This window comes from Panthera tigris, assembly GCF_018350195.1.
Source record: "Panthera tigris isolate Pti1 chromosome A1 unlocalized genomic scaffold, P.tigris_Pti1_mat1.1 chrA1_random_Un_scaffold_58, whole genome shotgun sequence".
NCBI classification, from domain to species: domain Eukaryota; kingdom Metazoa; phylum Chordata; class Mammalia; order Carnivora; family Felidae; genus Panthera; species Panthera tigris.
Window position 1 is genome coordinate 108,401 of NW_024962143.1, and position 27,663 is coordinate 136,063.

Sequence of the window (27,663 nt, forward strand, 5' to 3'; positions counted from 1 at the left end):
GGGAATGACTAGATCACGAGGCAGGTACTAGAGACCTACGTGATTCGGTGAGATGAAATATTAGCCACATCCTAGGAGTCCCAGAAGAAGAAGAGTGAGAGAAAGGGGCAGAAGGTTTGTTTGAACAACGTATAGCTGGGAGCTTCCCTCATCTGGGGAAGGAAACGGTCATCCAAGTCCTGGCGGCACAGAGAATTCCTTTCCAAATCAACAAACCCAGCTCAACACCACGACATGCCATAGCGAAACTGGAAAACTACAAAGATAAGGAGAGGATTCTGAAAGCAGCTAGGGACAAACGGGTCTTATTCGACAAGGGAAGACACAGAAGGGTAGCAGCAGACCTGTCCAAAGAAACTTGGCAGGGCAGAAGGGAGGGGTAGCAAACGGTCAGTGTGCTGAATGGGAACATATGCGGCGAAGAATCCCTTCCCCAGCAAGGCTGTCATTTAGAATAGAAAGAGAGAGAAAAGCTTTCCCAGACAAACAAAACCTAATGCAGTTCATGACCACGAAACCAGCCCTGCAGGAGATCCTAAGGGGCGAGTCTGTGAGTGGAAAGCAGCAGAGACTACAAAGGACCAGAGGCCTCACCAAAAGCATGAAACCTTCAGATAACACAATGACACTAAATCCATTTCTTTAACTAATCACTCTGAGTGTGAATGGACTCAATGCCCCAATCAAAAGACACCGGGAATCAGAATGGATAAAACACAAAACAAAACCAAACAACAAGATCCATCTATATGTTGTCAGCAAGACACTGATGTTAAACCCCAGGACACTTCCAGATTCAAAGTGAAGCTATGGGGAACCACCTATCATGCTACTAGAAGTCAAAAGAAAGCTGGAGTCGCCACACTTCCACCAGAAAGACTAGATTTTAAACCAGAGACTGTAGTAACAGATTCAGAAGGGCATTGGATCATAATTAAGGGGTCTATCCATCAAGAGGAGCTAACAATTGCAAATGTTTATGGCCCCAGAGGGAAACGCCCACACATATGAATCGATTAATCACAAACATGATTAAGTGTATACATACAAATACCATGATTGTAGACGACTTTAAGACTCCACTCATGGCAACAGGCGGGTCGTCAAGGCAGAAAATCAGTAAGGAAACACAGATCCAATGTGTCATTGGACCAGATGTATTCAGATATACATAGATATATATTGGCCTAATATATACATTTATATACATGGATATCAACACCGATATATTAAGATCTTTTCATCCAACAGCAGTAGAATGCACATTCTTCTTAAGTGCACATAGAACATTCTCCAATGTCTCCAAGTGACATCCTGGGTCACAAAACAGCCCTCCACAAATATAAAAGGACTGAGATCATACCTTGCATATTTTCAGATCACAGCAACGAGCACTTGCTCATTCTTTCTCTCTCTCCCTCCCTTCCCAAGAGAAATACAAACATTACAAAAACATTTAGCTCAGCTCCTTCCAAGAAAGAGAAAAACAAGAATAATAAACCTTGTGGGGCAATGAGTCCTGGATGGAAACCACACACAGACAGTAGAATTCCATAACCAATATGTTGACAATGGAGTTGACAGAAAGTGATGTACTAAAAGAACAGACACTAAAGAAATAGTTTCTGCAAGGACAAATTAGGGTAGGGGTAACCATTAAAAAAGAGCCTGGTGCGGGGAACACGTATGTGGCACAGTCAGTTCAGCATCCACCTTCAGCTCATGAGTCATGATCTCACGGTTTGTGGGTTTCAGCCCCACGTTGAGCTCTGTGTTGACAGCTCGGAGCCTGCAGCCTGCTTTGGATTCTGTGTCTGCCCCTAACCCGCTTGCACTCTGTGTCTCTCTCTGTCTCAAAAATAAATAAACTTTAAAAAAATTTTTAAAAATACCGTAAAAAGCATGGGGGTTGAAGAGGGAAAAAGGAAAAAAAAAATAACACGTGACCAATCAATCAAGCATGAGCTTAAGACAAAAAAGAAAAGGAAAAATGTGAGCAAAGGAAGGTAAGTGGAAACAACATACATTTTTCAACAGGTACATAAGTAGGATTGGGAGTATACTATGAACAATAGTCTCTTTTAAACCTTTTAAAGATATATGTCTCTATATATGTGCATATATATATATATATATATATGTGTGTGTGTGTGTGTGTGTGTGTGTGCGTGTGTATGTATATATATATGTGTGTGTGTGTGTGTGTATATAAGTGTAAATGTATATGTGTATATATGCATATATTATATATATCTCTATCTATATCTATCTAACTATATCTATATCTATATCTATCTATCTATCTATCTATCTATACAATATCTACGTAAAAGAGAGGCTTTGATTCACAGTATATCTCTAATAATACTGACTCTTATCACTCTACAGTTATCTGGTTATAAATACTGTAATGAAGAATTTAATTTTTTTCAGTATAAATAAATTGTTCAATTCCTGGCATCTATCGCTTCCGAAGGGCTAGAAATTATTACTAGACTAAGAAAAGAACAGAAAAAGAGAGGTTCCTAACACGTCAACATTCACTATGGAGAAAGAATTGGGAATGAGAATTCTAGGAAGAAATGGGAACCTTCAAAGGATGTATGTAATGGGACACAGATGGGGTTAAACAAACAAAGGCTGAGGACTTTTTCTCTGCAATTCTAAGCTCACAATGGGAGGATACTAAAAATATACTGTAACCTTCTTTCTTATGTAACTCCTGATTTCCTCAATAGAATTCATTTGCATGTATACATGTTAAACACTAAAACGGAATATAAACTGAAGCCTGACTTTTTAAATTCACATATTTAATTGTGATATATCATGCGTATTTTGTTACTTTTCCAACTCCATTCTACGGAATTCCATTTCCCTACTCATTTATTCACATTCAAAAACCATGACATTGCTTCTTCCAAGCAAGACTTTATTCTAGCAGCTCCAGGAGTCAAACAAGTGTGTTTCCTAACCTCCAGGAGCTTATCAAGATTTAGGGGCTTTGAAATGAATACTGAAATAAATATCAGATGTCTGAAACTTTAAATTTTAGAATCTGACACAAGGACTAGGAGGAGATAGTTTTCAAAGCTAGAATAGGAAAGATTTCTGAAATTAGAAATTTGACAACTTGGCTATGAAGAGCCTCTGCTCATAGAGCTACTCTTTTCAGCAAAATACGTATTCTTCGGGGAGATGCACCATTTTACCTTACTCTTCATGGAGTTATTTCAAAACTACAGGGGAACACTTTTGTAACGTAAATGTTGAGAAATAATGTAAACACCTAAATTTCTACATTTTCTAATATGATTTTAGTCTAAATGTAGAACAAAGGATAGAGCCAAAGGAAAATCCTGTATCTCACCAAAATAAAACTTGCCCGGGGCGGGGGGGGGGGGGGCAACCTACAATAGATACTTGGACCCAATCAGGTTTCATTTAGGCATGAGTATTATCAGTCATGTTACTATCACAGTAAGAATCCTTATCCTTAAGCAATGTCATATTGCCTCCATTATGGAAAAGCTTTTCCCAATATAATTTGACGGTCATTATATATTTTCCAGCCCATTCTTTCATCAGCCTCCACCTGTAGGATTTACCAAAGTACAACAAAAAAAAAAAAAAACAAAACATTCAACGCGTCATGTATCTGTAAAGTGGTTTGTTCTTGCTAACTTTCCATGACACACATAAAATGATGATACACAGGCTCCTCTTAAATTTTCAGAGTAAATAAGGGAGAAAACTCAATTCAGAGCAGGAAAGTGAGTTTCACAGGAGGGTACTTTACCTTGGTACCAAAATCTAAGTCTTGGCTAGCTGATGTAGACCATGAATCATCAGGAACAGGTGTGTCGGAAAGCCTTTAGAGCAAAAAAATACAACAAAAACATGTTCATTCATTTAAAAACAAAATTTAAAAAAGTTAAGGGAAAGGTCAAGTATCTGTTTATTCCACGAAGTTTCTTGGTATCATTAAAAGTTGTCCTCTGGTTTTCTCATTAAGTTTTATTTTAATTCCAGTAATAGCAACATCCAGAGTTATATTAGTTTAAGTTGTACAATATAGTGATTCACCAACTCCATACTCACCCCGTGCTCATCATGACAAGGGCACTCCTTCATCCCCATCATCTCTTTCATCCCTCCCACCACTCACCTCCTCTCCGCAACCATCCATTCCTTCTCTGCAGTTAAGAGCCTATTTCTTGGTTTGTCTCCCCTTTTGTTTCCTCCCTTTGCTCGTTTGTTGTTTCTTAAGTGCTACATGAGTAAAATCATATGGCATTTGTTTTTCCCTGACTTTGCTTACCATACTACACTCAGGCTCCATCCAGGTGATTGCAAATGGCAAGATTTCATTGTTTTATGATTAATATTACAGTGTGTGTGTGTGTGTGTGTGTGTGTGTGTGTGTGTGTGTGTATGGATATACATATACACACACACACATCCATCCATATAGGGCTTCTTCTTCGTTCACTCATCTGTCAATGGACGCTTGCGCTGGCTGTTGGAAATAATGCTGCAATAAACACAGGAGTGCGTGTGTCCCGTGGAATTCGTGTTTTTGTATTCTCTTGGGTAGTATCCAGTAGTGCAATTACTGGATCATAGGAGAGTTCTGTTATTAATTTTTTGAGGAACCTCCATACTGTTTTCCACAGGGGCCGCACCCATTTGCATTTCCACCAACGGTGCAAGAGGTTTCCTTTGTCTCCACATCCTCGCAAACACTTGCTTCTTGTGTCTTGGAGTGTAGCCATTCTGACAGGTGTGACGTGGTATCTCGTTGTACTTTGGGGAGCATCTTTTCATGTGTCTGTTGACCATCTGTATGTTGTCTTTGGAAAAGTGTCTGGTGATGTCTACTGCTCATTTGTAAACTGGGCTTTTTTGGAGGGGGGTGATGTTGACATGTATCAATTTTTTAGACATTGTGGATACTAACCCTTTACTGGATTTGCAAAACATTTCCAAATTTGTTCTCCCATTCCAGAGGTTGCCTTTCAGTTTTGACGGTTTCCTTCCCTGTGCAAAAGCTTCGTAGATTGGTATAGTCCCCATACTTTATTCTTGCTTTATTTCCCTTGGCTCAAGAGGCATAACTAGTAAAATGTTGCTACAGCCAAAGTCAGAGAAATGAGGGCCTGTGCTCTCTTCAAGGATTCTTTGTTGTTTGTTTGTTTGTTTTTTGTTTTTTATGGTTTCAGGACTCACACTTAGGTTTTTAATTCATTTTGAGTTTCTTTGTGTGTACTGTACAGAAATTGGTCCAGGTTCATTCTTTGGCATGTGATTTGTCCAGTTTTCCCAACACCATTTGGTGAAGAGACTGCCTTTTCCTCACTGGATAGTCTTTCCTGTTTGTGGAAGATGAGCTGACCATACACTGGTGGATTTATGTCTGGCTTTGCGGTTCTAGTCCACTGAGCTAGGAGGCTATTTTGTACGCCAGTACCCACCATACTGTTTGGATTACTACAGCTTTGGAATACAACTTGAAAGCTGAGATTGTGATACCTCCAGGTTTCCTCGTTTTCAATATTGCTTTGGCCATTCAAGGTCTTTTGTGGTTCTATACAACGTTTAGGATTGTTTGTCTAGCTCTGTGACAAATGCTGTTGGTATGTTGACAGGGATTGCATGACATCTGTAGATGGCTTTGGGTAGTGTAGACACTTTAAAAATATGTATTCTTCCCATCTGTGAGCATCGGATGTCTTTCTCTTTCTTTCCGTCACCTTCAATTTCTTTCATCAGTGTTTTACGGTTTCCAGAGTACAGGTCTTTCACAATTTGGACCCTGTTTTAAAAAAGCTTTCAGTTCTCTATTTTGCCTCCACCTCTGCTAACCTGTGAAATCTCCAGGAAAGACCCAGTCTGAGTTTCCATAACCAAATGTGACAGGCAGGGAATGCTCTGAAATGGTTCAAAATTAAATGTATAAACGTTACCACAATGACTTCTCACCTCACATCTGTCAGAATGGCTCAGTTTCAACACACAGGAAACAACAAGGGTTGCTCAGGGTGTGGAGAAAAAACAACCCGTGTGCACCGGTCATGGGATGTAAATTGGTATCGCCACAGTGAAAGCCAGTATGGAGGGGCCTCAACAAATTAAAAACACAAATCCCATAGGATCCGGTGATTCCACTACTGGGTATTTGATTTCTATTATTAAAATATTTGTCTGCAAGATGAAGACCAAAAACAAAGAAAGAAATGAAAGAAAAAAGAAGGAAAAGAACCCGAATTTAAATCTCATTTCTGTGACTTATCATATCCAACTAGGTCACTTCAATTTCTTTCAGTTTCAAACTGTCCATGTAAGCAACCATTCGGCAAGGAGGTTAAACAGAGTTTGAATTACCAGAGGGTATTTTGATGAATTAATCTCTGAGGTTCCCTAAATCTTGAGACTCTAAGTACTTTTGATTTGGCCTCTGGAAAAATGGAGAGTCCTTAGCTGGCAGAAGGGGAAATATTAATGGAAAAAAAAAGAAATACCAAGAAACCCAGAGAAGAAAGTAAAAAGGCAAAAACACGGTACAGATACGTCATGGGGAAAAAATCTCCCAAAAAAAGAAAAAGCTTCCTAGAACTAGTCAAGGGTACTAGCCCAAAGGGAAACCAGACTGGGAACTTAGGCAACAGAGAATCCTCGAAATATCCTAGCAATATCCTTGAGATAGAGACTGAATTTAATTAATGTAACATGGTCTACAACTAGATACCCTTCCCTTACAGAAAACTCATTTGTCTCAAGAAGAGGAGCTATCACCACATCTAAGGAGCTGCCTGACGACATCTTGCTTATTATGTAAAAGCTGTGACACCATGGCCATAGCTGACATCCACCCTAAAATCTCGGATGGTAAAAACAAGGGACTAGTTACCACTGCCTAATTATTTTGTTACCACTAGTGCTCAAATACATATGGGCAAATGCTTGCGCTAACCTGGTTTCTTAAGAAAACACTAAATTAGAGTTCCGACATGATTAGCTTTGACATTCTGAGTTGATCTGCCCTAGGATCTGTATCTTCATCTCAGTGCTGCTGAGGAACCAGAGAATGGATGTGGAAGCTACACAGGCTGACGGGCAAGCCCCTCAGCTACCCATTAACTATGGAATCAGGGTCGAGTCATCAACCTCCCTGAACCACAGTTGCCAAACTAATAAAAAGTAGGCTACAACAACACAGCTATTTTGCAAAGCTATGCAATGCCTATATAACTTAAGAGATGTTATGCATAGGATATAATGTCTTGTCCAGGGTAGAACACGCAACAACTGCTTTTGTTCTCTGCGTTCCCTTAGGAAACACATAATTTTCAGTTCATTCATTTCACTTCCTTTCCTTTCATTGTCCATTTCATTTCATTTCGTTCCTTTATACATTGAGAGTGAGTGCACACAGAAATCGGGAAAGATATCCCAAGGAGGCTGTCAGCGCAAAACCCGACGTGGGGCTTGAACTCACAAACCTGAGTTGAAATCAAGAGTCACAATCTTAACCGACTGAGCCACCCACGTGCCCCGACGAATGTCATTTTTACAAATCCATAAAAACCCTACCTGGTTATAGAGTCTTCCTCAGCCTTCTCATCTGATCCTAAAGAAGAAAGCAAAATACATGTTAAATCAACAATCGAAAAATAGAGGAAATTACAAGTGTACGGCTTATGATTTGTTAAAAAGTATTGCTTTGGGACCACACCTGGAAACCACACTACACTGAATGGTAATTATACCCTTCGTAGGCTTAAAGCACTAAGAAATCTTACTTTCTCCTCTATATTGACCAAAAGCAAGAATGGGTTTTATCAGAATTTGACAGCTACAGGTGAACTGATGTTTACAATGGCCATCACTGACCGACTCTATGACAATGGAGGAAACTGGTATCGTTAGGAGAATGATTATCACAAGCTGACAATTTCAAACTGCAACTAGCATGATTTTTCTGGACTTCCACTCCTAGAGAAGTTAAAAGAGAGTTTTTTTTATTTTGCTGTAACACAGCAGAACTTCCCCCAGCCATTTAGTAGAGACTGTTCAGTTTTAGGATGAAACAACACCTCACAAATGTGCTCCATAGCTATTGTACCTTGCAGCATGGCCAAATCATAGCAAACAGACTCTCCCTGGCCTTATTTCCAATGGCAAGGTAAGTAGGAAGAATTTGGCATTCCAATTTGATAAAGTTCTAACTTCTCGAGACTGTCTCCTTCCATTGCTAGAGAGTCTATCTAGACCCACTGAACATCACAGAGGATGATCCCAATGTTAGTGCTATGTAGTGGCTCATGATGTCATTTTCCTCAACCCTCCCCATTAGGTGACACACATCTAGAGAAATCATGCTTTTTTTCATGGAAGGCATATGTCATCAGATCCTCTACTGATGAGCAACAAAACAAAACAAAGGGCAAAGAATATCTTGAATGCCTACATTCAATTAGTGGGGAATTTTAATTTTCTAAACATTCAACGATATCCACTGTATGATTGTTACTATATGACACTCTGGAAAGAGCAAGACTATGGAGGTAAGGGTTGGGGTGAATGTAGGGAAAAAGGGGCACAGCCCAGAGGACGATTTTTTAAAAAAATTTTTAACATTTATTTATTTTAGAGACAGAACATGAATGGGGGGAGGGTCAGAGAGAGAGGGAGACACATAATCGGAAGCAGGCTCCAGGCTCCGATCTGTCATTCCAGAGCTTGACGCGGGTCTCGAACTCGTGAACCACGAGATCATGACCTGAGCCGAAGTCGGACACTTAACCGACTGAGCCACCCAGGCGCCCAAGCACAGAGGACTTTTAAGGCAGTGAAACTCTTTTCACACGATACGACAAAGGTGGATTCACATCATTACACATTTGTTAAAACTCATAGAACGTATAACACCAAGGCTGAACACTAATGCAAATTAGAGACTTTGCCTGAAAATGATGAGTTAGTGTCCATATAAAATGCACCACTCTTGTCAGGGTGCCTGGGTGGCTCAATTGGTTCAGCGTCCATGTCTGGATCTGAGCTCAGGTCATGATCTCACAGTTCATGGGATCAAGTCCTGCATCAGGCTCTGTGCTGACAGCACAGGATTCTTTCCCCCCTCTCCCTCTGCCCCTTGGCTGCTCACACGCATACATGCTCTGTCACTCAAAACTAAACAAAAGAACTGAAAAAAAATTACTACTAAAAACGGACCACTGTCGTGCAAGATGTTAACAACAGGGGAGGCTAGGCGTGTACGGGTGCATGGTATGGTATATGGAGACTCTCTGTGCTTTCTATTATATTTTGCTGTGAACTTAAAACTGCTGAAAAAATAAGGCTCATTAAATGTAAAAAACAATAAAACAAAGTACAACAACCAAACACGGTATCCATTGAAGCTACTCTTAGCATATATTAACCATGATACAGTCACCTTGAACATTAAGATAGAGATCAAAGTAACACAATAGGGGTAATGTCTCCCATATGGAAGTATATGAAAATACATAAAGCAAAATACAAAAATACAAGTTATTTGTGTACTTAGGCAAGAAAACAATTGATGAATATGACCAAATATAACTATAAACAGGGATTCAGCACTATATGAATCAAACCTGGGTTTTCCTTATAATTGAGATTTTATTCTAATTTTAAATCAAAAATCATTATGCTGATCATATCTAAGAATCATAATGAAAGCTTAATCACATAAAAAAAGATGATAATGACCTAATATTGCCCTAGTCTTTTTTGTACAAATACCTACTTCATATGGATGATGAAACTGAAACCGTACCATGTTAACCATCATATTACTTGCTATTAAAATAAAATTTTAAGACACCACCAAAAATGAATTGAGGGCTGTAATTCCTATGCAGAAAAGGTTTCATCCAGCAGGCCAAAGATGGCTACCCACAGAATATCCTACTTGAATGACTGGCCCTTGGTTATTCCCTGGGATCTTGGATTTAAGGAAGGTTTCCACCATTCCCTAGCTTGGTAAGAGAAGCTCACTGTGCCTAAGTGTTGGTAAAATCAGTGTGTGTAAGGCCATACACTTGATTTCTTTTTGGAAACCTGGAATTTTGGGACATGCTAAGGAGAAGATGCCTATGTGATTAGCATTTGACCTCGGGCACTGAGTATCCATAAGCCTCGTACTGGCAGACAACATTTCACTTGTGCTGTCCTAATTTGATGCTGGAGGAATTAAGCACATCCTGCTAACTCCATAAAGATAGGATTACTGGAAGCCTGTGCTTGGTTTACTCTGGACTTCACCCCATGCACCTTTTCTCTGTGCTGAGTGGCCTTTCTAGCCTGTCCCCATAACAAACCATAGGCAACAACTATATGCTGAGTCCTGTGAGATCTTCCAGTGGATAATCAAATCTGGGTGTCATTGTGGTGCCTCTATCACAACTGCATTATATGAAATTTTTATTATTTGGGTTGATGTCATACACGTGGTTACAGTCAGAAGGTTATGTCACAGAATACCTTTCCTGGAATCTCTTTTTCTTGGTATTTGCCTGGAAAATTCCTACATTCCTATATATCCTTTTGAAGAAAGGTTTAAAAGGAATAGATTAAATCATGATGTCACAAAGTGTGAAACAAGCAACAATCCTAATTTACTCAGAAAAAAAAAAAGAGAGAGAGAGAATCCTGGTGGTTGCCGCTATGTTCTACCATATACAAGTTCCTCTCAAATATGAAAAATCAGTTAATTTTTCCAACTAACTAGGACTTAGTTCATTTCTGGCAGATAGGAATCAAAAGAAGTAACAGGGATTGTTCTAGAAAAAACAGAACTATCAGACCCAGTATAAAAACATACTACTGATTATAGTTTTTTGTTTGTTTCTTCTCCTTAATTTCTTAGAAAATTAAAAATATAGTACACCTATTAAAGGCAGTCATTGCAAAAATAATAAAAAATTCATAATTACTGTGTCCTCATTCCTGCTGCTCTCCTCTGTTCATCTGATAAAGTCCTACACATTTTTCATGTCCAATTTAAATGCTGGCACACAACCTGGAAATTTCTGAGTCTTCTGAGAGTTCTCTCTCACCCCCTAACTTTTCATATTCAGGAATCACAAATTCGTATTAACTATACTGTTTCGGTCTCTGCTTTATCTTTTCCCTGCCCGTGCCCTGGTCAAACATGAGTTCTTAACTGATTATTTTCGCAGGGAAAAAAAAAAAGCCACCAAATATTATTGTTATTTCTTAAATGAATAAAAAAAATAAGCAAAACAAATGAGAAAGACACAAGGCCCTGAAAAAAAAATTAATGGAATAAATTGAACCCCCTGACGTTTTCAGTCTACACAGCTGAAAGTTTCATAATGGACTAATACTAGGCTAAGAAAACAAGAGCTTCCTTTGCCTCCCAGTCTCTTTATGTGGTTTCCTATAACCTATCCTCCATATGAGGGTTCAGCAAGCTACGGCCACAGGCCAAATCCTACCTGCCATCTGGTTCTGTAAATAATGTTTTATTGGGGCATAGCCCCATGTCTTCACTTACATATTGCTATAGCTGCTTTCACACTACAAGGGCAGAGCTGAGAAACCACATCACCTAAAATATTCACTGGCTCTTTAGGAAAAAGGCTTGGTGATCTGTATTTTATGCCATAACCAGAGTGTCATAACTCAAATCTAATCTTATTAGTCTTCTGCTTCAAATTCTCCAAAATCTCTGCATCAAATACTGCTGGCTCCCTCCCTAAGAACCATTCCATATTCTTCATTCTTGCTAGAGAATCACAACTTTATTTGGATATTTATTGTCTCCATACACAGAGAAGGTGGCCTCACCCTGGCTTCAAAAAGAGAAAGGATTATTCTAAGCTAATCACAGTACCTGATTTACCAGGGACCAGTTTAGGAATGAGTATGTGATGTAACCTAGTCTTTAAAATGTTAGAGGAAGTCTACTGCAAGCCTCTTCCTAGTGAAAAGAAACACCTAAAGAAAAGCAGTCCTTCCCACCCACTGGATGTTGTATGTGAGAATATGATACCTGGAGCTGTTGCTAATTAGCCACCACGGAAAGGAGAAATAAAAATACCACCAACTCCAAAACTGAACAAGAGACGACTGGGATCCTGATGACATCACTGAACCATCAAAACATTTCTGGTTCCTACTGTTTTAGTCACTGTTAGAAGTCACCTATTATTTGCCGCTAAAAGCATCCTACCAAAGAAATTTCCCAAGGCCTATCGGGTAAGATCTACTCCTTTCTATAGCACTAACAAACTTCCATAAGCTTGTCTTACATAGATATTCACCTCATTCCCAACCATTGCCATAGCACAGTTTTTCTACCAGCAAAACCCAGCTGCTCATAAATCCTGCTAAGTTCACTTGTACACCTTCGCCTCTGCACTGCTGTGTACTCCGCCAAACACATAATCGTGATAGTTTACAAACATTGTCAAACATACAAATGTTGGTCCTTCTGCCTCTCTACCTGGCAAACTGAACTCCTCACTCTGCATGCTTACCGTAGATTCTACCCAGTCCTTGAAAACTCGGATTCCTCACTGGGAACTTACGGTAACTGGAACAAATGCCAATACAAAATAACAATGATAATTATAAGCTCTATGAGACTCTGGCACCTAGTAAGCACTAAATAGAGTAAATAATACAAATGGCAGTGGTAACAACAACTCCTGGGGTGCAGAGACTGGTTTTTGCATGTTTGTATTCTACAACAATAGGATAACACTTAGTAGCTAACAGGCACTTAAGAGTTACTTGTGAAGTGAACAAATGGACATGAATAAAAATGATTCCTTTGAAAATTATTTTTAAAAACCACAGAAACTTTTCTGTTTCAAAAACCGCAGGGACAACTCTATTCTGTTATGAGCAGCTTAATGATCAAAACGCTGTCTGTTCTATCTTTGCCTTCCCTGTAACTTCCAAAACTAACCTACAGAAGTTCTTTGGTAACAGTCTGCCAAGTTAAAGCTTTCTTCCTACTTTTCAGATTGTACAGTGCACTAGGTGCCACAACTAGGGAGCAACAGTAGCATTTGTGTGTGTGTGTGTGTGTGTGATTGTGAAACATCTTTGTGCTGTTATTATAATTTCTGGAGCCCAAGTTGCCCTATTTGAATACTTATAAAGATAAAATTTTGACTAATGGCAACAGAGTATCTTATTCTAACAAAATTACAGTGTCATGACAATTCTCCAACAAACAGAAGAAAACATTGTTCTAATGAAGTCAACATATCTCATTCTGGATTTGTTGTTGTTGTTGTTGTTGTTTTTAAATGTTTATTTTTTTGAGAGATACAGAGCATGCATGTACAGGGGAGGGGCAGAGAGAGAAGGAAAAGGGAAAATGCCACACAGGCTCTGAGCTGTCAGCAAACAGCCTGACAGAGAAGTCTGACACAGGACTCCAACTCACCAACTGTGAGATGATGATGACCTGAGCTGAAATCAAGAGTTGGACACTTAACTGACGCAGCCACCCAAGCGCCCCTCTCATTCTGTCTTGATTTATGAGGAGTGAAGTTGATAATGGTGAGACCTTGTTGATATAATATGTGAAATAACCTATGCCTCTCAACAAGGCATTGCTTTTCTTCGGTACTCCTGGAAGCTATCTGTAAAAAACAGTCTCATTGGCAGTACTGCACACTAGCTAAGATTTGCAGTTCTTATTATTTGCCATTTGTTTATGGTACCAGGAAAGTACTGTAGAATTCCCAGTTTTAGGGCTGGTTCATTTTTTAATGAGACAAATCACTAGGTAACAATATTTACTAAATATAATCCATTTGTAAACATTTTATAAAAGATCCATTTTTATAACAAGTGCAATTTGTTATAATATGTTTATGGAGGAAACATAAAACGTACTAACTTAACAATATTTTTTCCTCTGGGCACCTGGATGGCTCAGTTGGTGAAGCATCTGACCTTGGCTCAGGTCGTGATCTCGCAGCTCACGAGTTTGAGCCCCACATTGGGCTCTCTGCTGTCAGTGGTGGAGCCTGCTTTGGATCCTCTGTCTAACTTCCTCTGTCCCTCTCCTGCTCACTCGCTCTCTCTCTCTCTCTCTCTCTCAAAATTAAATAAACAGTTAACAAAGCATTTTCGTATTTATTACACAAAGATGTCACATGGTATTTTAGGGGTCATGACTAAAATAATGAATTTCTTTTCAGATAATACTGCCTCATATTTTCAATTACCTACAGTTAACTTCATAAATAATTCTGAACATTAGACTATAAAGAAAGAAATTAAGAAAGAAAAAATATATACATGCAATTTACACATTGGTGTTCTTTTCTTCATTGTTCTTTCATTATCAAAACACCCTTACTCTGACTTTACTTATGTGAGGACCACCAAGAGCAATTCACTATGTAAAGTCTTACCAGGATTGCTGTTTTGCAAAGAATTTTTAAGCATGATTTCTTCTTTATGTCGGCAAATTATTTCGTAATTGCTATGTTTAAAAAAGGATGATAAATAATATTACTATCTTAATGCTGATATGAAAAACATTTACCAAATAAATCAAATCCTTAGAGTATTTCAAATAATATCAGAGCAAATATAAAAACTTTAATTGCCCCATATACTTCAAATTTGTACGTTCTAGAAGCTTTTCATTAACTCTGTACTTAAGAAAAAAACAGGAAGATGAACCAGTCATGAATTGAGGGCATTCTAGCTTAGTAAATTAGAACTAGCTTGCCAGGGGCACCTGGGTAGTTAAGCATCCAACTTTAGCTCAGGTCATGATCTCATGGTTTATGGCTTTGAGCCCCACGTCGGGCTCTGTGCTGATAGCGCAGAGCCTGGAGCCTGCTTCGGATTCTGTGTCTCCCTCTCTCTCTGCAACCACCCCCCACCCCAGCTCGTACTCTGTCTCCCTCTATCAAAAGTAAATACACATCAAATAGAAATGAGAATAATTAGAATTCACGTGCCAGAATGGAAAGTGTTTGGAACCCAGAAGTCCCAGCTCTATAACCTATAGCTATTTGTTCTTGGAGAAGCCACTTCTCTTTGGCTCAAAATCTCCCTCTATAAAACAAGGTAAATTACTGCCTTATTTTACAAGGTTGATAAGAGGATTTAATGAGATATGATACCCAAAACATGGCCTCTCAGGCCATGGCCTCTTAGGTGATGCTCATTACTCTGGGAAGGGCAAGATGAGACCTTCCATGACTTCAGAAAAGATGCTCCACAGGATTTAAAGTGGTGGTCCAGGGGCACCTGGGTGGCTCAGTCCGTTGGGCATCCAACTCTTGATCTCAGCTTGGGTCTTGATCTCAGGCTCGTGAGTTCCAGCCCCATGTTGGACTCCACGCTGGGCATGGAGCCTACTTAAAAATAAGGCAGGGGTACAGATCTGCTAACAAAGGAGAAAGGGAAGTCTGATCTCTTCCTGCAGCATCATTTGAACCTCTCTGACAGTTTAGAATGATCCCAGCTAACATCTTCTGGCAAAAAAACAAAACAAAACAAAACAAAAGACAAACAAGATCCTCAAAGGGTAACCCATAAGGAAAGTCTAGGCTAAGATATGGGTTCCACATAAGGTCTTTGAGTGTGGAGGGACAGGGGTGTATGGCGAAAGCCAGGAGGCCCAGCTGCCCCAACAGGGTGCTGGTGCTTTGGGATAGCTGCTGAGCATATGTGCATGTGCAGTGAACAAAGAAACTTTATAGCTTTGAAATCTAAGTGTGGAACACCATGAAGACTGAAAACCCTGGATCAGCAAGGGAATCCTGGGAGTAAAGGTCAATCACGACCTGACTGCAGCACCAGTTTCAACAGCAATGCCGCAGCAACAGAATCAAAGGAAACTGTAGAATGATCAGGATGTCCTTTTTTTCCCCTCCAAATGACTTGTGAAAGAGGACTGTCTCTTTGGTCTTAGGGTGCTCCTTAGGTTCTTGGAAAATTCAAGGGACAGAGTACAGGAGATAGCCCTCAAAGGAAAGTAGAGGGTCTTCTACAAAACTGAACATTTCAAGACCCAAGTTACTAGTTAGAAAACACAGAGATGTAGCATTATTTGTGTCCCATGCAGAGGGGTTATACTTGAAATGAAATGGATAAGGTTAGGATCCTGGAGGATAAAGGTCTCAAAAGTCCTGAGATAAAGAATTCTGCACACATTCCTACTTCCAACTAGTCTAGTCCTTTGCTTGATTTCTGGCTAATGTTGTGGACTAACCGACTGCCATTCCAAAACTGCCTGACCAAACTACGAAACCCCATCTGTTACATACAAAGTTAACAGTTAAATTATTTTAAACCTCAGTTTAGTAATAACTAGCATTTTAATACAAACACTTACAGATTAAAACCCTTAATATAAACATATTCATCTGCAGCCCATCCATATACATCTTGAGGAAAGGGGTCAATACCTTGCTGAAGAAGAAGCCTGACTACATTTGTTGAGTCATAATTTACAGAAAGCATGAAGGCTGTTCTAAAATAACAGGAATAACTTCACTCTTAGGAATTTAGAGTTATTTAAACAGCTAATTTGATATACTTTATCAGGTTAATATCTAGCCTATCTGTTCAGAATCGACCATTTACATGTTTCAGTGTTCATCTGTGTAAATGATCTCCAAGACTAAAATGAAGGGACAAAAAGGAAGCTTCTTGTCCCACTTGGGTAATGTATTATAGAGTTGCTAATTTAAAGTCGTTTGATAAACAAGACACTATGCTAGGTCACTTATCTGAATAGGTAAAGATTTAAAAAAAACTAATTCCCCACGTCTTCCTTAATCTGATACAGTGCACTTCAAAGCCATCTAGAGGTCAAGTAAGTATTAAAAACTATCTGCAGGCTTAAAATGATAATATTTTAATGCGAATGCTAACAAAATAGGCATAATTATAGTTAACGATGCTGATAAGCATATGGTAGGCACTAAATTAAATGCTATGTATATAAAATATTATTTACGCACACCCACCCTTGAAGGATATATTATTATCCTCCTTTTCATATCAGGAAACATATTTAGTGATGATACGTAACACTCCCAAGGTCACAACACCTAGCCAGTAGGAAAGCTATGAATCAACCTAGTCTTGTGTGAATCTAAAGCACATCTCTTCCTTCTTTATCACCCACCTATAACTTATCCTCATTAAAGGAAAAGTCTATACAGTTAAAGTTATCTTTCATCTTTCTACTCCTACCAATTGAAAATAAAATAAAAAATACATATACTGGACACGAAAAAGGATAAAACCTGATGAGACTTGGTAAGAGTAGTTAATCATCATTAGAGATCACCTAACGACATCAGTATTACTCAAAAAAGAAAAAAAAAAGCAATTTAAAGAAAAGTGTCATCCAAAAGACACAAAAACTCCTATTTATGTTTAATATGCATCTTTTTTTTTTAACATTTATTTGCTTTTGAGAGACAGAGCTCAAGCAAGGGAGAGGGAGAGAGAGCGGGATACACAGAATCCAAAGCAGCTCCAGGCTCCGAGCTGTCAGCACAGAGCCCGGCGTGGGGCTCGAACCCACGAACCATGACATCATGACCACAGCCAATGTCATAGACTTAAGCAACTGAGACACCCAGGCACCCCAATATACATCTTTGAAGGAAAATGTATATGAAGTAGAAATTATTTTTTTTTTTTAGTTTATTTACGATTTATTTTGAGAAAGAGAGAGAGTGCACATGAGAGTGTGGGCAAGGGGCAGAGACAGAGAGAGAGAGAGAGACAGAGACAGAGAGAGAGAGAGAGACAGAGACAGAGAGAGAGAGAGAGACAGAGACAGAGAGAGAGATTGAGAATCCGAAGCAGGCTCTGCACTGTCAGCACAGAGCCTGATGTGGGGTTCAACCCACGAACCATGAGATGATCACCTGAGCCAAAGTCGGATGCTTAACCAACTGAGCCACACAGGTGCCTCTATGAAGTAGAAGTTTAAAAAATACCATAAAAGGTTTAAGAAGGCCAATATTGTGCCCTTAAGTAAATTAAGAGCTGAGAGTCCACCCTTTATAAAACTAAAATGAAATCCCTTTAGTTAACACAAAATCACGTGGCAGAAAAACAAACAAACAAACAAACAAACAAACAAACAAAAAAACATTGCAGGAGCAACTGGGTGACTCAGTTGGTTAAGCATCAGACTCTTGACCTCAGCTCGGGTCTTGATCTCAGAGTCATGAGTTCAGGCCCAGTGTTGGACTCCACGCCGAACATGGAACCTACTTAAAAATAAACACTGCAAATGACATGAGTCAACATCATCAAGGAATATGAATTCTGCTATACACTGTTCTTCATGTTGCCCAGTCAGAATAATTGCTTTCTACCTAACTGGTGATGTGTTGACATTTTTCACTATATAATTACAAATTAATCTTCTTCTTCTGAAGTTAATCTTCCTGACTTGAATAATTATTACCACTCTAGAACCATACTAAGGTTTAAAAGAAAACTACTGCACCTTTTTAATTTATCCTCTGCATGTGTATTTGCTGCCTTTTCTACCAGAACTTCCACTATTTGCTGTTTGTTTTCATTTACAGCAACTAGAAGTGGTGTGATGTTATCCTGTAAAAGAGCAAAAACAAATGAGAATTTACAAAATTACACCTTTCCATACGGAATTTTAAAACATACAAAAGATCCTCTAAACTGAAACATATAATACAAAAAGTAAATAAAAATGGCCTCTTCCTTCCCACCACTGTGCTTTCACCTGCTGCTGCTTCTCTTTAAAATAGCCCTCCTCCACGGGGGCACCTGGGTGGCTCAGTTGGTTAAGTGACCAACTGCAGCTGAGGTCATGAGCTCAGGGTTTGTGAGTTCTATCCCTGCTTTGTGCTCTATGCTGGCAGCGCACAGCCTGGAGCCTGTTCCAGATTCTCTCTCTCTCTCTCTCTCTCTCTCTCTCTCTCTCTCTGCCCTGGCTCTCTCTCTCTCTCTCTCTCTCAAAAAGAAATACACATTAAAAATTGTTTTTAATAAAATAGCCCTTCTCCACCTCCTTCAACAGATTATATGAAGTCATTCTCCCAAACTCACTTCAAACACTCACTGGTTCCAAGATCGTTGCTTCTATCACAGTACTTATCATGGTATACTGTAGTTATTGTTCCCTATCTAAACCAAGAGCTTCTTGAGAGCAGGGGCTATTTCTTATCTCTATATCTCCAAACTCCAAAACACAGCAGTATATGCTTTAAGTACTTTTACTGAATTAATAACCTAAATGATGGTCTCTGGACTAGTGTTTCTTAAATTACCTTCCAAAGAATACCTACTTTGCCAGAAGGTAAGTACTATGTCCCATTGGAAAGATTTCATGATCATCTATGTTTGAGAAATATTATAAAACTGCATTATATGTCTGGCATTACAGAAATCCATTTAAATCTGCTCAGTCCCCATTTGACAATCCTTTTTGTGGCAAACATTCACATTTGAGGAATCAGAGTTTCAGGGATATAGTTTGGAGAGCTTTCCGATAAAGGTGAAGCTTTTCCCCAAGTTATACAAACTTGCTTGTCTTCTGTCAGCGGTATCAGGATCTACTGACATCCGAGATGTCAACATAAGGCATCGCTGCTCCAAATGGGTCACTAAGGACATGGGCTCAGAACTCCAAGAGTTAAGCTTCAAATGAACTTTGATTACTTAATATTAAATAGCCCATGGGCTTTCTCCTATTATAAAATGCTAAATTTTTATCTTAACTGTTGGGAAGCTCCATATGAAATTTTATTGTCAATTATAATAATCCTGGGACCCTAATACGTATCTACTTCTAAAAAAATCTGTTTGTATTCTAGTTGTATTCCAGTTTCCACTGGAATAGCTACTTACTTTATATTTTAGGCAAACTATAAATCGGAAATAAAAATATAATGGCTTATCAATAAAAACTCAAACACTGATTTATACAGATCATTTTTAGCATAATGAAAGTGACTACATTATTTGCATTTTTAGGGAACAATGCTGAGGAGAAAGAGAATATTGTCTGCAATGGGCATAACCTATTCAACTGTAACCATGATTAATCTAATACGGTTTGCAAATATTCCAATAGGAATACGATTATTCAAATTTTGTTTCTTTTAATGTTTATTTATTTTTGACAGAGAGAGACAGAGCATGAGCAGGCGAGGGGCAGAGAGAGAGGGAGACACAGAATCCGAAGCAGGCTACAGTCTCTGAGCTGTCAGCACAGAGCCCCACACGGGGCTCAAACTCACAGACAGCGAGATCATGACCTGAGCCGAAGTCGGACGCTCAACCGACTGAGCCACCCAGGCGCCCCAGGAATACGATTATTTATAGTACACAGAAGGAAAAAGTGTCTTGTTTTCAAACTAACTTATGGGGCACCTGAGTGGCTCAGTCAGTTAAAAGGCCGACTTCGGTTCAGGTCATGATGTCATGGTTTGTGAGTTCAAGCCCTGCATTGGGCTCTATGCTGACAGCTCAGCCTGGAGCCTGCTTGGGATTCTGTGTCTCCCTTTCTCTCTGCCCCTCCCCCACTCATGCACGTGCTCTCTCTCCTTGAAAAATCAATAAACATTAAAAAATGAATAGAATACAAAAACAACTTAGAAAGTCTAACTTGGAAAATTCAATCCTATTCCGAAGACACTAACATAAAATACAAAATATATATTATAAATTAATATGGATTGCCTTGAAAACCTTGAAATCTTTATCAAAATAGACCATAAAACAGAGGCGCCTGGGTAGCTCAGTCAGTTAAGCATCTGACTCTTGACTTTGGCTCAAGTCATGGTCTCATGATTCATGAGTTCAAACCCAGTGCCTCCTAGGGATTCTCTCTCTCTTTCTCAAAATTAACTTTAAAAAAAATTACCAAGGTTTCTTTGTGTCCAAAAGAGATCTGATTAACACAGTCTAATATATATATATATATATATATATATATATATATATATATACATATGTATATATGTATACATGTATATTTATATATATATACATATATATGTATATATGTGTGTGTATAAATATATGTGTGTGTGTATGTGTTTGTGTATATCACACAAATATATGATATATATGTGTATATATATATACACACACACATATTTTATATACACACACACACACACACATATATGATATATATATATATATATATATATATATATATATATATATAATAAAACAGTAATTGTAAACGCATTGCTTATGAAAGCAAAGTAGGTGACTCGAGTAAGTGAAGAACCTAAGTGGGGACAGTAGCAAACTGGAGACACACATACCTCATATAAAAAGGTCAGCCGCTGAAATGCATACCAAACAGTAGTATGGGCTCAAAGTACCAGGTATGATTCTATAAGAAGTGTCTGAAATCCAGATTTCTGCATGAGTGTCATAATTTTAAATGTTGACTCAATTTATGGAGGAAACGAAACACATCCAGGGGCCAAATTTAGTCAATAGCCCACGGGTATTTTGGTTGTGCATAAAGCAAATATTTGTATGTAAATCTTTCCTGAAGTATCAGTATCACGTTTTAGCAAAAACTTAGGCCCCAACATGTAATAAAAATTGCTATTAAGACTCATAAGAGGGTAGGGGGGCCTGGGTGGCTCAGTCGGTTGAGCGTCCGACTTTGGCTCAGGTCACGATCTTGCGGTCCATGATTTCGAGCCCCGCGTCAGGCTCTGGGCTGATGGCTCAGAGCCTGGAGCCTGCTTTCACTTCTGTGTCTCCCTCTCTCTCTGCCCCTCCCCTGTTCATGCTCTGTCTCTCTCTGTCTCAAAAATAAATAAATGTTAAAAAAAAATTAAAAAAGAAAAAAAACAAGAAAAAAAAAAGACTCATAAGAGGGGAGCCTGGGTGGCTTAGTCAGTTGAGCATCTGACGCTTGACTTCAGCTCAGGTCATGATCCCAGAGTTGTGGGACCGAGTCCTGCATCAAGCTTGGCACTGAGCTTGGAGCCTGCTTGAGGTTCTCCCTCTCTCCCTCTGCCCTTCTCCCCCACTCACACTCTCTCTGTCTAAAAGAATCACAACAAAAAGACTCGTAACACCCACTTTAAGAATTTTTCCAATGCTTCTTAAAACCGCAATCTATCTGTGTTTAATTCTCCCAGACTGCTAATCAAATAGACAAATTAGTTCACAACTATGCTGAAACTAAATTATGAAAACAATTCTCAACTGTATTGTCACTAACTACATTTCCATGTTTAAAACTACCATTTGGATTATGCCAGGGCTATATGAATTTAACAGACATCATAAGACAGTCGGTCACATAGCTTCAACTAATAAAGAAGATTGAAGATTTTCTCCTATTGCAATCAGGAAAACACTGCTTGTGATAACCAAATGGCTATGAATATGAGAGAGAGAGAGAGCGAGAGAGCAAGCGTGAGCGAGTGGGGGAGGGGCAGGGAGAGAGATTCTCATGTGTCTCTGCACCATCAGTGCAGAGCCCAATGTGGGGCTCGAACTCACAAACCATGAGATCACAACCTGAGTGGAAGTCAGACGCTTAATCAACCGAAAAACCTGGGTACCCCTGCATTCAGTAGTTAGCTTTTTAAAATTTTTTTTAAATGTCCACTTTTTGTGGAAGAGAGAGAAAAAGCACAAGCAGGGGAGGGGCAAAAAGAGAGGGAGACTACAGAATATGAAGCAGGCTCCAGGCTCTGTCTAAGCTGTCAGCACAGAGCCCAACACGGGGCTAGAACTTGTGAACTGTGAGATGATGACCGGAGCCTGAAGTCAGACGCTTAACCGACTGAGCCACCCACACACCCCAGTAGTTCTTAACCAAGAGTTGTAGCACAGTCTCAAAAAAAATATTTCTAAATATCCATGTCTATGTATACATGTTACTAGATTTACTCAAACTCTTCAGGGGAGAGTTTAGGCTTGTTAAAAAAAAAAAAAATTGAAACTTCCCCAGGGCACGGGGATTCACCACCACAATTCTAGCTGAGAGCTGGTGCAGCAGACAATCACATCAGTCTCATCTATGTGGCCAACTCCCTCTATCATTTAAAGATTTAGCCAAAAGAATGACTTATCAAAACTGCATTTAATTTCCCTGAGCAGAGGTAGAACAGGGACTAAATGTAAAGTCAAAATGCAACTTGATTGCATTACTTTTAAACTTCTTACTTCCCATCAAGATATTCTAGATTTCAGAGCAGAGTTTAGACTCTTACCTAAGTGGCTGTTTCTGCCAGAATAGGATTATATGACAGTTAATTATTTGTTCTTTCTTCTCCTTGCCCACTTAATCAACCACCAATCTGATTTCCTCTGAGTCCTCCTACACTTGGTCTCTAGGCAGGTTTACAACTCACTCTTTCCCTAAGTAACAATTATTCCCCTCAAAAATTGAAGACTCCTTGACTAAACATATAAACTGAAGGGGAAAAAATAAACAATAAAACAAACAACCTCTTCTTGTTATTTTCTCTCACTTGTCAAATTTCCAAATTGGCCCACTTAGTTCTGACTGCTCCCTCCTTTCCCCTTTTTTCTCTTAAGCCTTGGCCAATAAAAGATAAATCCCATTTTTATAAATCACTTTTTTATCAAATAGGAACTTGTCAACAGCAGCAATATTTTTTATTGTAAAATGCATTTCTTTTCTTTGAGTTTTAAGACAAAGCCTAGGGCAAATTTTGCTTTCCTGTGTTGTTTTTCACTAATAAAAAAAAAATTGGATGGGAAAAATATTTGAAAACAAAATAAGTTTTACCTTTAACAAATATATTGTTTTCATAAATATTTGTCACAAATACATAAAACAAAGCAGTATTCTCTGTTTCTTTAGAAGTATCCTTATTTAAAATGAAATCTTAGGGGTGCCTAGGTGGCTCAGTTGGTAGAGCATCCAACTTCAGCTCAGGTCTTAATCTCATGGCTCATGAGTTCATGCCCTGCATTGGGCTCTGTGCTGACAGCTGGGAGCCTGGAGCCTGCTTCAGATTCTGTGTCTCCCTCTCTCTCTCTGCCCCTCTCCCCCTCTTGTTCTGTCTCTGTCTCTCTCTCTCTCTCAAAAATAAATAAAAAATAATAGGAAGAAAGAAAGAAAGAAAGAAAGAAAGAAAGAAAGAAAGAAAGAAAGAAAGGAGAAATCTTAGATAAATAAGTTATTGCCAAATATTCTCATTCAGGGAATCCTTGAACTTCCGAATACATAAAATTGACCCTGCCCGTGTCAACCAAGGGTGTTCCTCTAGGGGCTTCAGCAGTGAGAGGTAATGCATGTCAAAGAAAAGGCAGGTGGGCCAGCAAGCGTGGCCATCATCTACTCCCCATGTACAGCTACAACCCTGCTGAGGAGCTACACAAGGTTGAGCAGGAGCTACTCTCTGAAGTGGGACACCCCAACATGGTACATGGCTGGTCGAGTGGCTACCAACACAAGTAGATGCCTTTGGTGGATGTCAAGACATGACCTGACCCCAATGCCCTCATCTTCAGAGCACCGGGGCCTGCAGTGCCCAGCACCTACAACCTGCTGCTTTCTCCTCCCACTTGCACACATCCAAGCTCTCCCTGCTGGGTCTGGGTGTCCTTTCCTCCTCCCACCTATCCCCAAGCAGCACCCCTTGCCTAAGCCCCTGCATAGCACCCAGCCTCCATCGTCACCTCACTCCCCTCTAGACCTTTAGTCCTTTATGGGCTCTGAGACTACCATCCACTTGTAGGCACTAATGGAAACATTTTCTTTCTGGGGTGGAAGGGTGGCTGGGAGATACAACTTTGCCCTTTCTGTGGGCACTACTTTTTTCTAGCCCTCCCTGGCTTGGCATTGGAGTTATTTCCATGATGACAGGGCCTGATATATAGAATTCAGTGAGTGAGTGTGTGTGTGTGTGCGTGCGTGCGTGTGTGTGTGTGTGTGAAATAAAACATTTTGTGGTTAAAATATTCACGTATATATATAAAATTTCAAATACTGTATAAATTAGTTCTTTACCTTATTTCTTGCTTCAGTATTCGCATTGTATAGCAGCAGCTTCTCTATTATGGATATATTATCACCAAAGGCCGCATAGTGGAGAGCAGTGTTGCCACTCACATCCCTAATATTTGGATCGGCACCATTTTCCAATAGTATGTTTACACATTTCTCTTCCTGGCACTGTACGGCCTGTCAGTGATATGCCAAGAAACAGAGTGTAAATTCTGAGAATTTAAAGTAAGCATGCCACAGGTTTCACCAATTCGTTTTGTTTCAAGGCAATAATTTCATTTTCATTCTAAGTAATGACATCAAATCTATCTCAGGCAGACATAGCTGGTACTACATACCTTCATGAGAGCTGTCCTGTTTTCATGATCACAGAGGTTAAGATGACATTTCCTCTCTACTAGGAGGCTCACCACTTCTGGATGGCCATTGGCACAGGCCAAATGGAGAGCAGTCCTAAAAAAGTGAGAGGACTTTTTAGGAAATGATAGTGCACTCTCTCAAAACTTGCAGTTAATTCAGGAAATTGTAAACATTAAGTAGCATGTTATTCCTATGCCTCCAAAACAAAGATTCAGTTTTCCTCTGGAGAAAGTACAATATTTAGTAGTGATTACTCATCACACTAATAAAAGAGCAGCCTGTTTGAAGAGAAAGAGCATGACCTGGGGATTCAGCTCCACCTGGGTTTGAATCCTAGTTTAACTCTGTCACTCACTAGTTATTGCTTAGACTTATCCTCAATGTCCTCAACAAAAGGGGATAAAAATAGTAGTTGTCTTGTGTCACCTGGCTAGCTCAGTCTGAAGAGCATGTAACTCTTGATCTCAGGGTCGTGAGTTTGAAGCCCCACATAGGTGTAGAGATTAGTAAAAAAAAAAAAAAAAGATAATAATGAAATGAAATGAAATAAAATACTGAGTAGTTATCTCACAAGACCTCGTTGTGATGCTTAAATGAGGATCTATGCAAGTATTTAGAACACCTCCTAGCACAAATAACATCTCAATAGTTGTTGGATAATATAATTTTTACCATTACTACTGCTTTACATAGACAACACTTCAATTAGGTACCTTGATACAATTACACCTACGTTGCAGACATGTTTTAAGGATTAGCAAGAATACTGCGTTTCAATGATTCCAAGATGCTCATTTTGTCACATTTTAACATCTCTGACATTGGAATGCAATTTATAACTCAAAATGTCTTACAACTGTAAATGGCAGGACTTTAAAAAAATAATTGGCATATAAAATAGTGGGACATCATAGAATCTTGGTGTCTTCCATTATGTGAAATGATGGTATATACAATAGGTCTATTGCAGTTCTAGTCATATGATTGGCACTTAAATAAATTTTAGTTCTGAAAAGCATTATAGGAAAAGAGGACTAAATTAACAAAAGGAAAACATTTTTTAAGGACTTCTTACTTTGCTTCTCAAGAAAGTTTAAGCCACAGGAAACTCAGGATTCCAATGACTAGGAACAGCTCATTTTATTAAATATTGAGGTCTACAGATTGTACGAAAATCAAGTATTTCCAGTGATCAATATTAGTACCTACTACTCTCATAAATTTCAGAAGGGCAGGTAAAGGTTATCTTTTACAATTTTCTATCTTCAGAAACTTTGAAAGGAAGGAGGAAAACTTCCCATTGAGATTAAGTCCTAATACTTCAATGTAAAATTTCTCATCTTAGGGGTGCCTTGCCGGCTCAGCCAGTACAGCATAGGACCTTGATCTCAGGGTTGTAAATTTGAGCCCCACAATGGGTATAGAGATTACTTAAAAATAAAATCTGGTGCAGAGCCTGCTTTAGATGCTCTGTCCCTCCTCTCCCTTTCCCTCTCCCCCTGCTCATGCTTTCACCCTCAACAATAAATAACACTTAAAACATAAAGTAAACAAGATAAAAGCTGGGGCACCTGGGTGGTTCAGTCTGTTAAGCGTGCAGCTCTTGATCGGGCTCAAGTCACGATCTCATGTTCACTGGCTCAAGCCCCATGCTGGGACTCTTTGAAAAGTGTATTGGAAAAGTTCCTGCTTTCAGCACGGGGCCTGCTTGGGATTCTCTCTCTCTGTCCTTCCATTGCCCCCACCCCCAACCCCACCCCATCCCTCTCAAAAAATAAATAAATAAACTTAAAAAAATAAAATCTTTAGAAAATAAATAAATAAAATTCCTCATCTTGCTCATACTGTGCAAAATGAAGTCTTTGTGAACAAAAGGATCTTGGGTAGAGTATGTCCGCTAAATAATATATGTGCAGGTTCTAGGTGATAAATAAATGGATGCAAAGAGTGGATAAATACATTTGGAGAGTTCAATATTTTTAAAGAAAGGTATATAAAGGAAAGCATACTTCTGAAACAGTAAATAAACACTTATCTTTGCTAAGTCTTATTTTTTTCATAAGCACACAACTAATATATTTTATTTTCATGATTAATATAAACCATTTACCTATTACACGTAATAAAGCTACCTATAACAGAAAACATATGTATATGCTTAATATGTGCATAATAAAATCTACAAGTGCAAATAAAAATACTCCCTTTACTTCTGAAGAGGCCAAAAGTTGTCCAAATATGCCAATCCTCAAAAAACATTTTAATTAACTCAC

General features: G+C 39.0%; 1 protein-coding gene across 4 annotated transcripts in view; it reads right to left on the reverse strand.

Annotated features, from left to right (window-relative positions):
- LOC102962413 (ankyrin repeat domain-containing protein 26-like) overlaps nt 1-27,663 on the reverse strand; it is a 138,698-nt gene that overhangs the window by 108,059 nt on the left and 2,976 nt on the right. For 3 of the 4 annotated variants that reach the window (XM_042977070.1, XM_042977069.1, XM_042977071.1), the window contains exons 2-7: nt 25,369-25,483; nt 25,034-25,207; nt 18,533-18,639; nt 14,451-14,521; nt 7,594-7,630; nt 3,800-3,872 (exon numbers count right to left, since the gene is read on the reverse strand). In XM_042977070.1, the coding sequence (XP_042833004.1) occupies nt 3,800-3,872; nt 7,594-7,630; nt 14,451-14,521; nt 18,533-18,639; nt 25,034-25,207; nt 25,369-25,483 (577 nt within the window). Of the gene's footprint in view, nt 1-3,799; nt 3,873-7,593; nt 7,631-14,450; nt 14,522-18,532; nt 18,640-25,033; nt 25,208-25,368; nt 25,484-27,663 lie in introns of those variants that run through there. The other variant, XM_042977072.1, reaches the window with a different exon arrangement.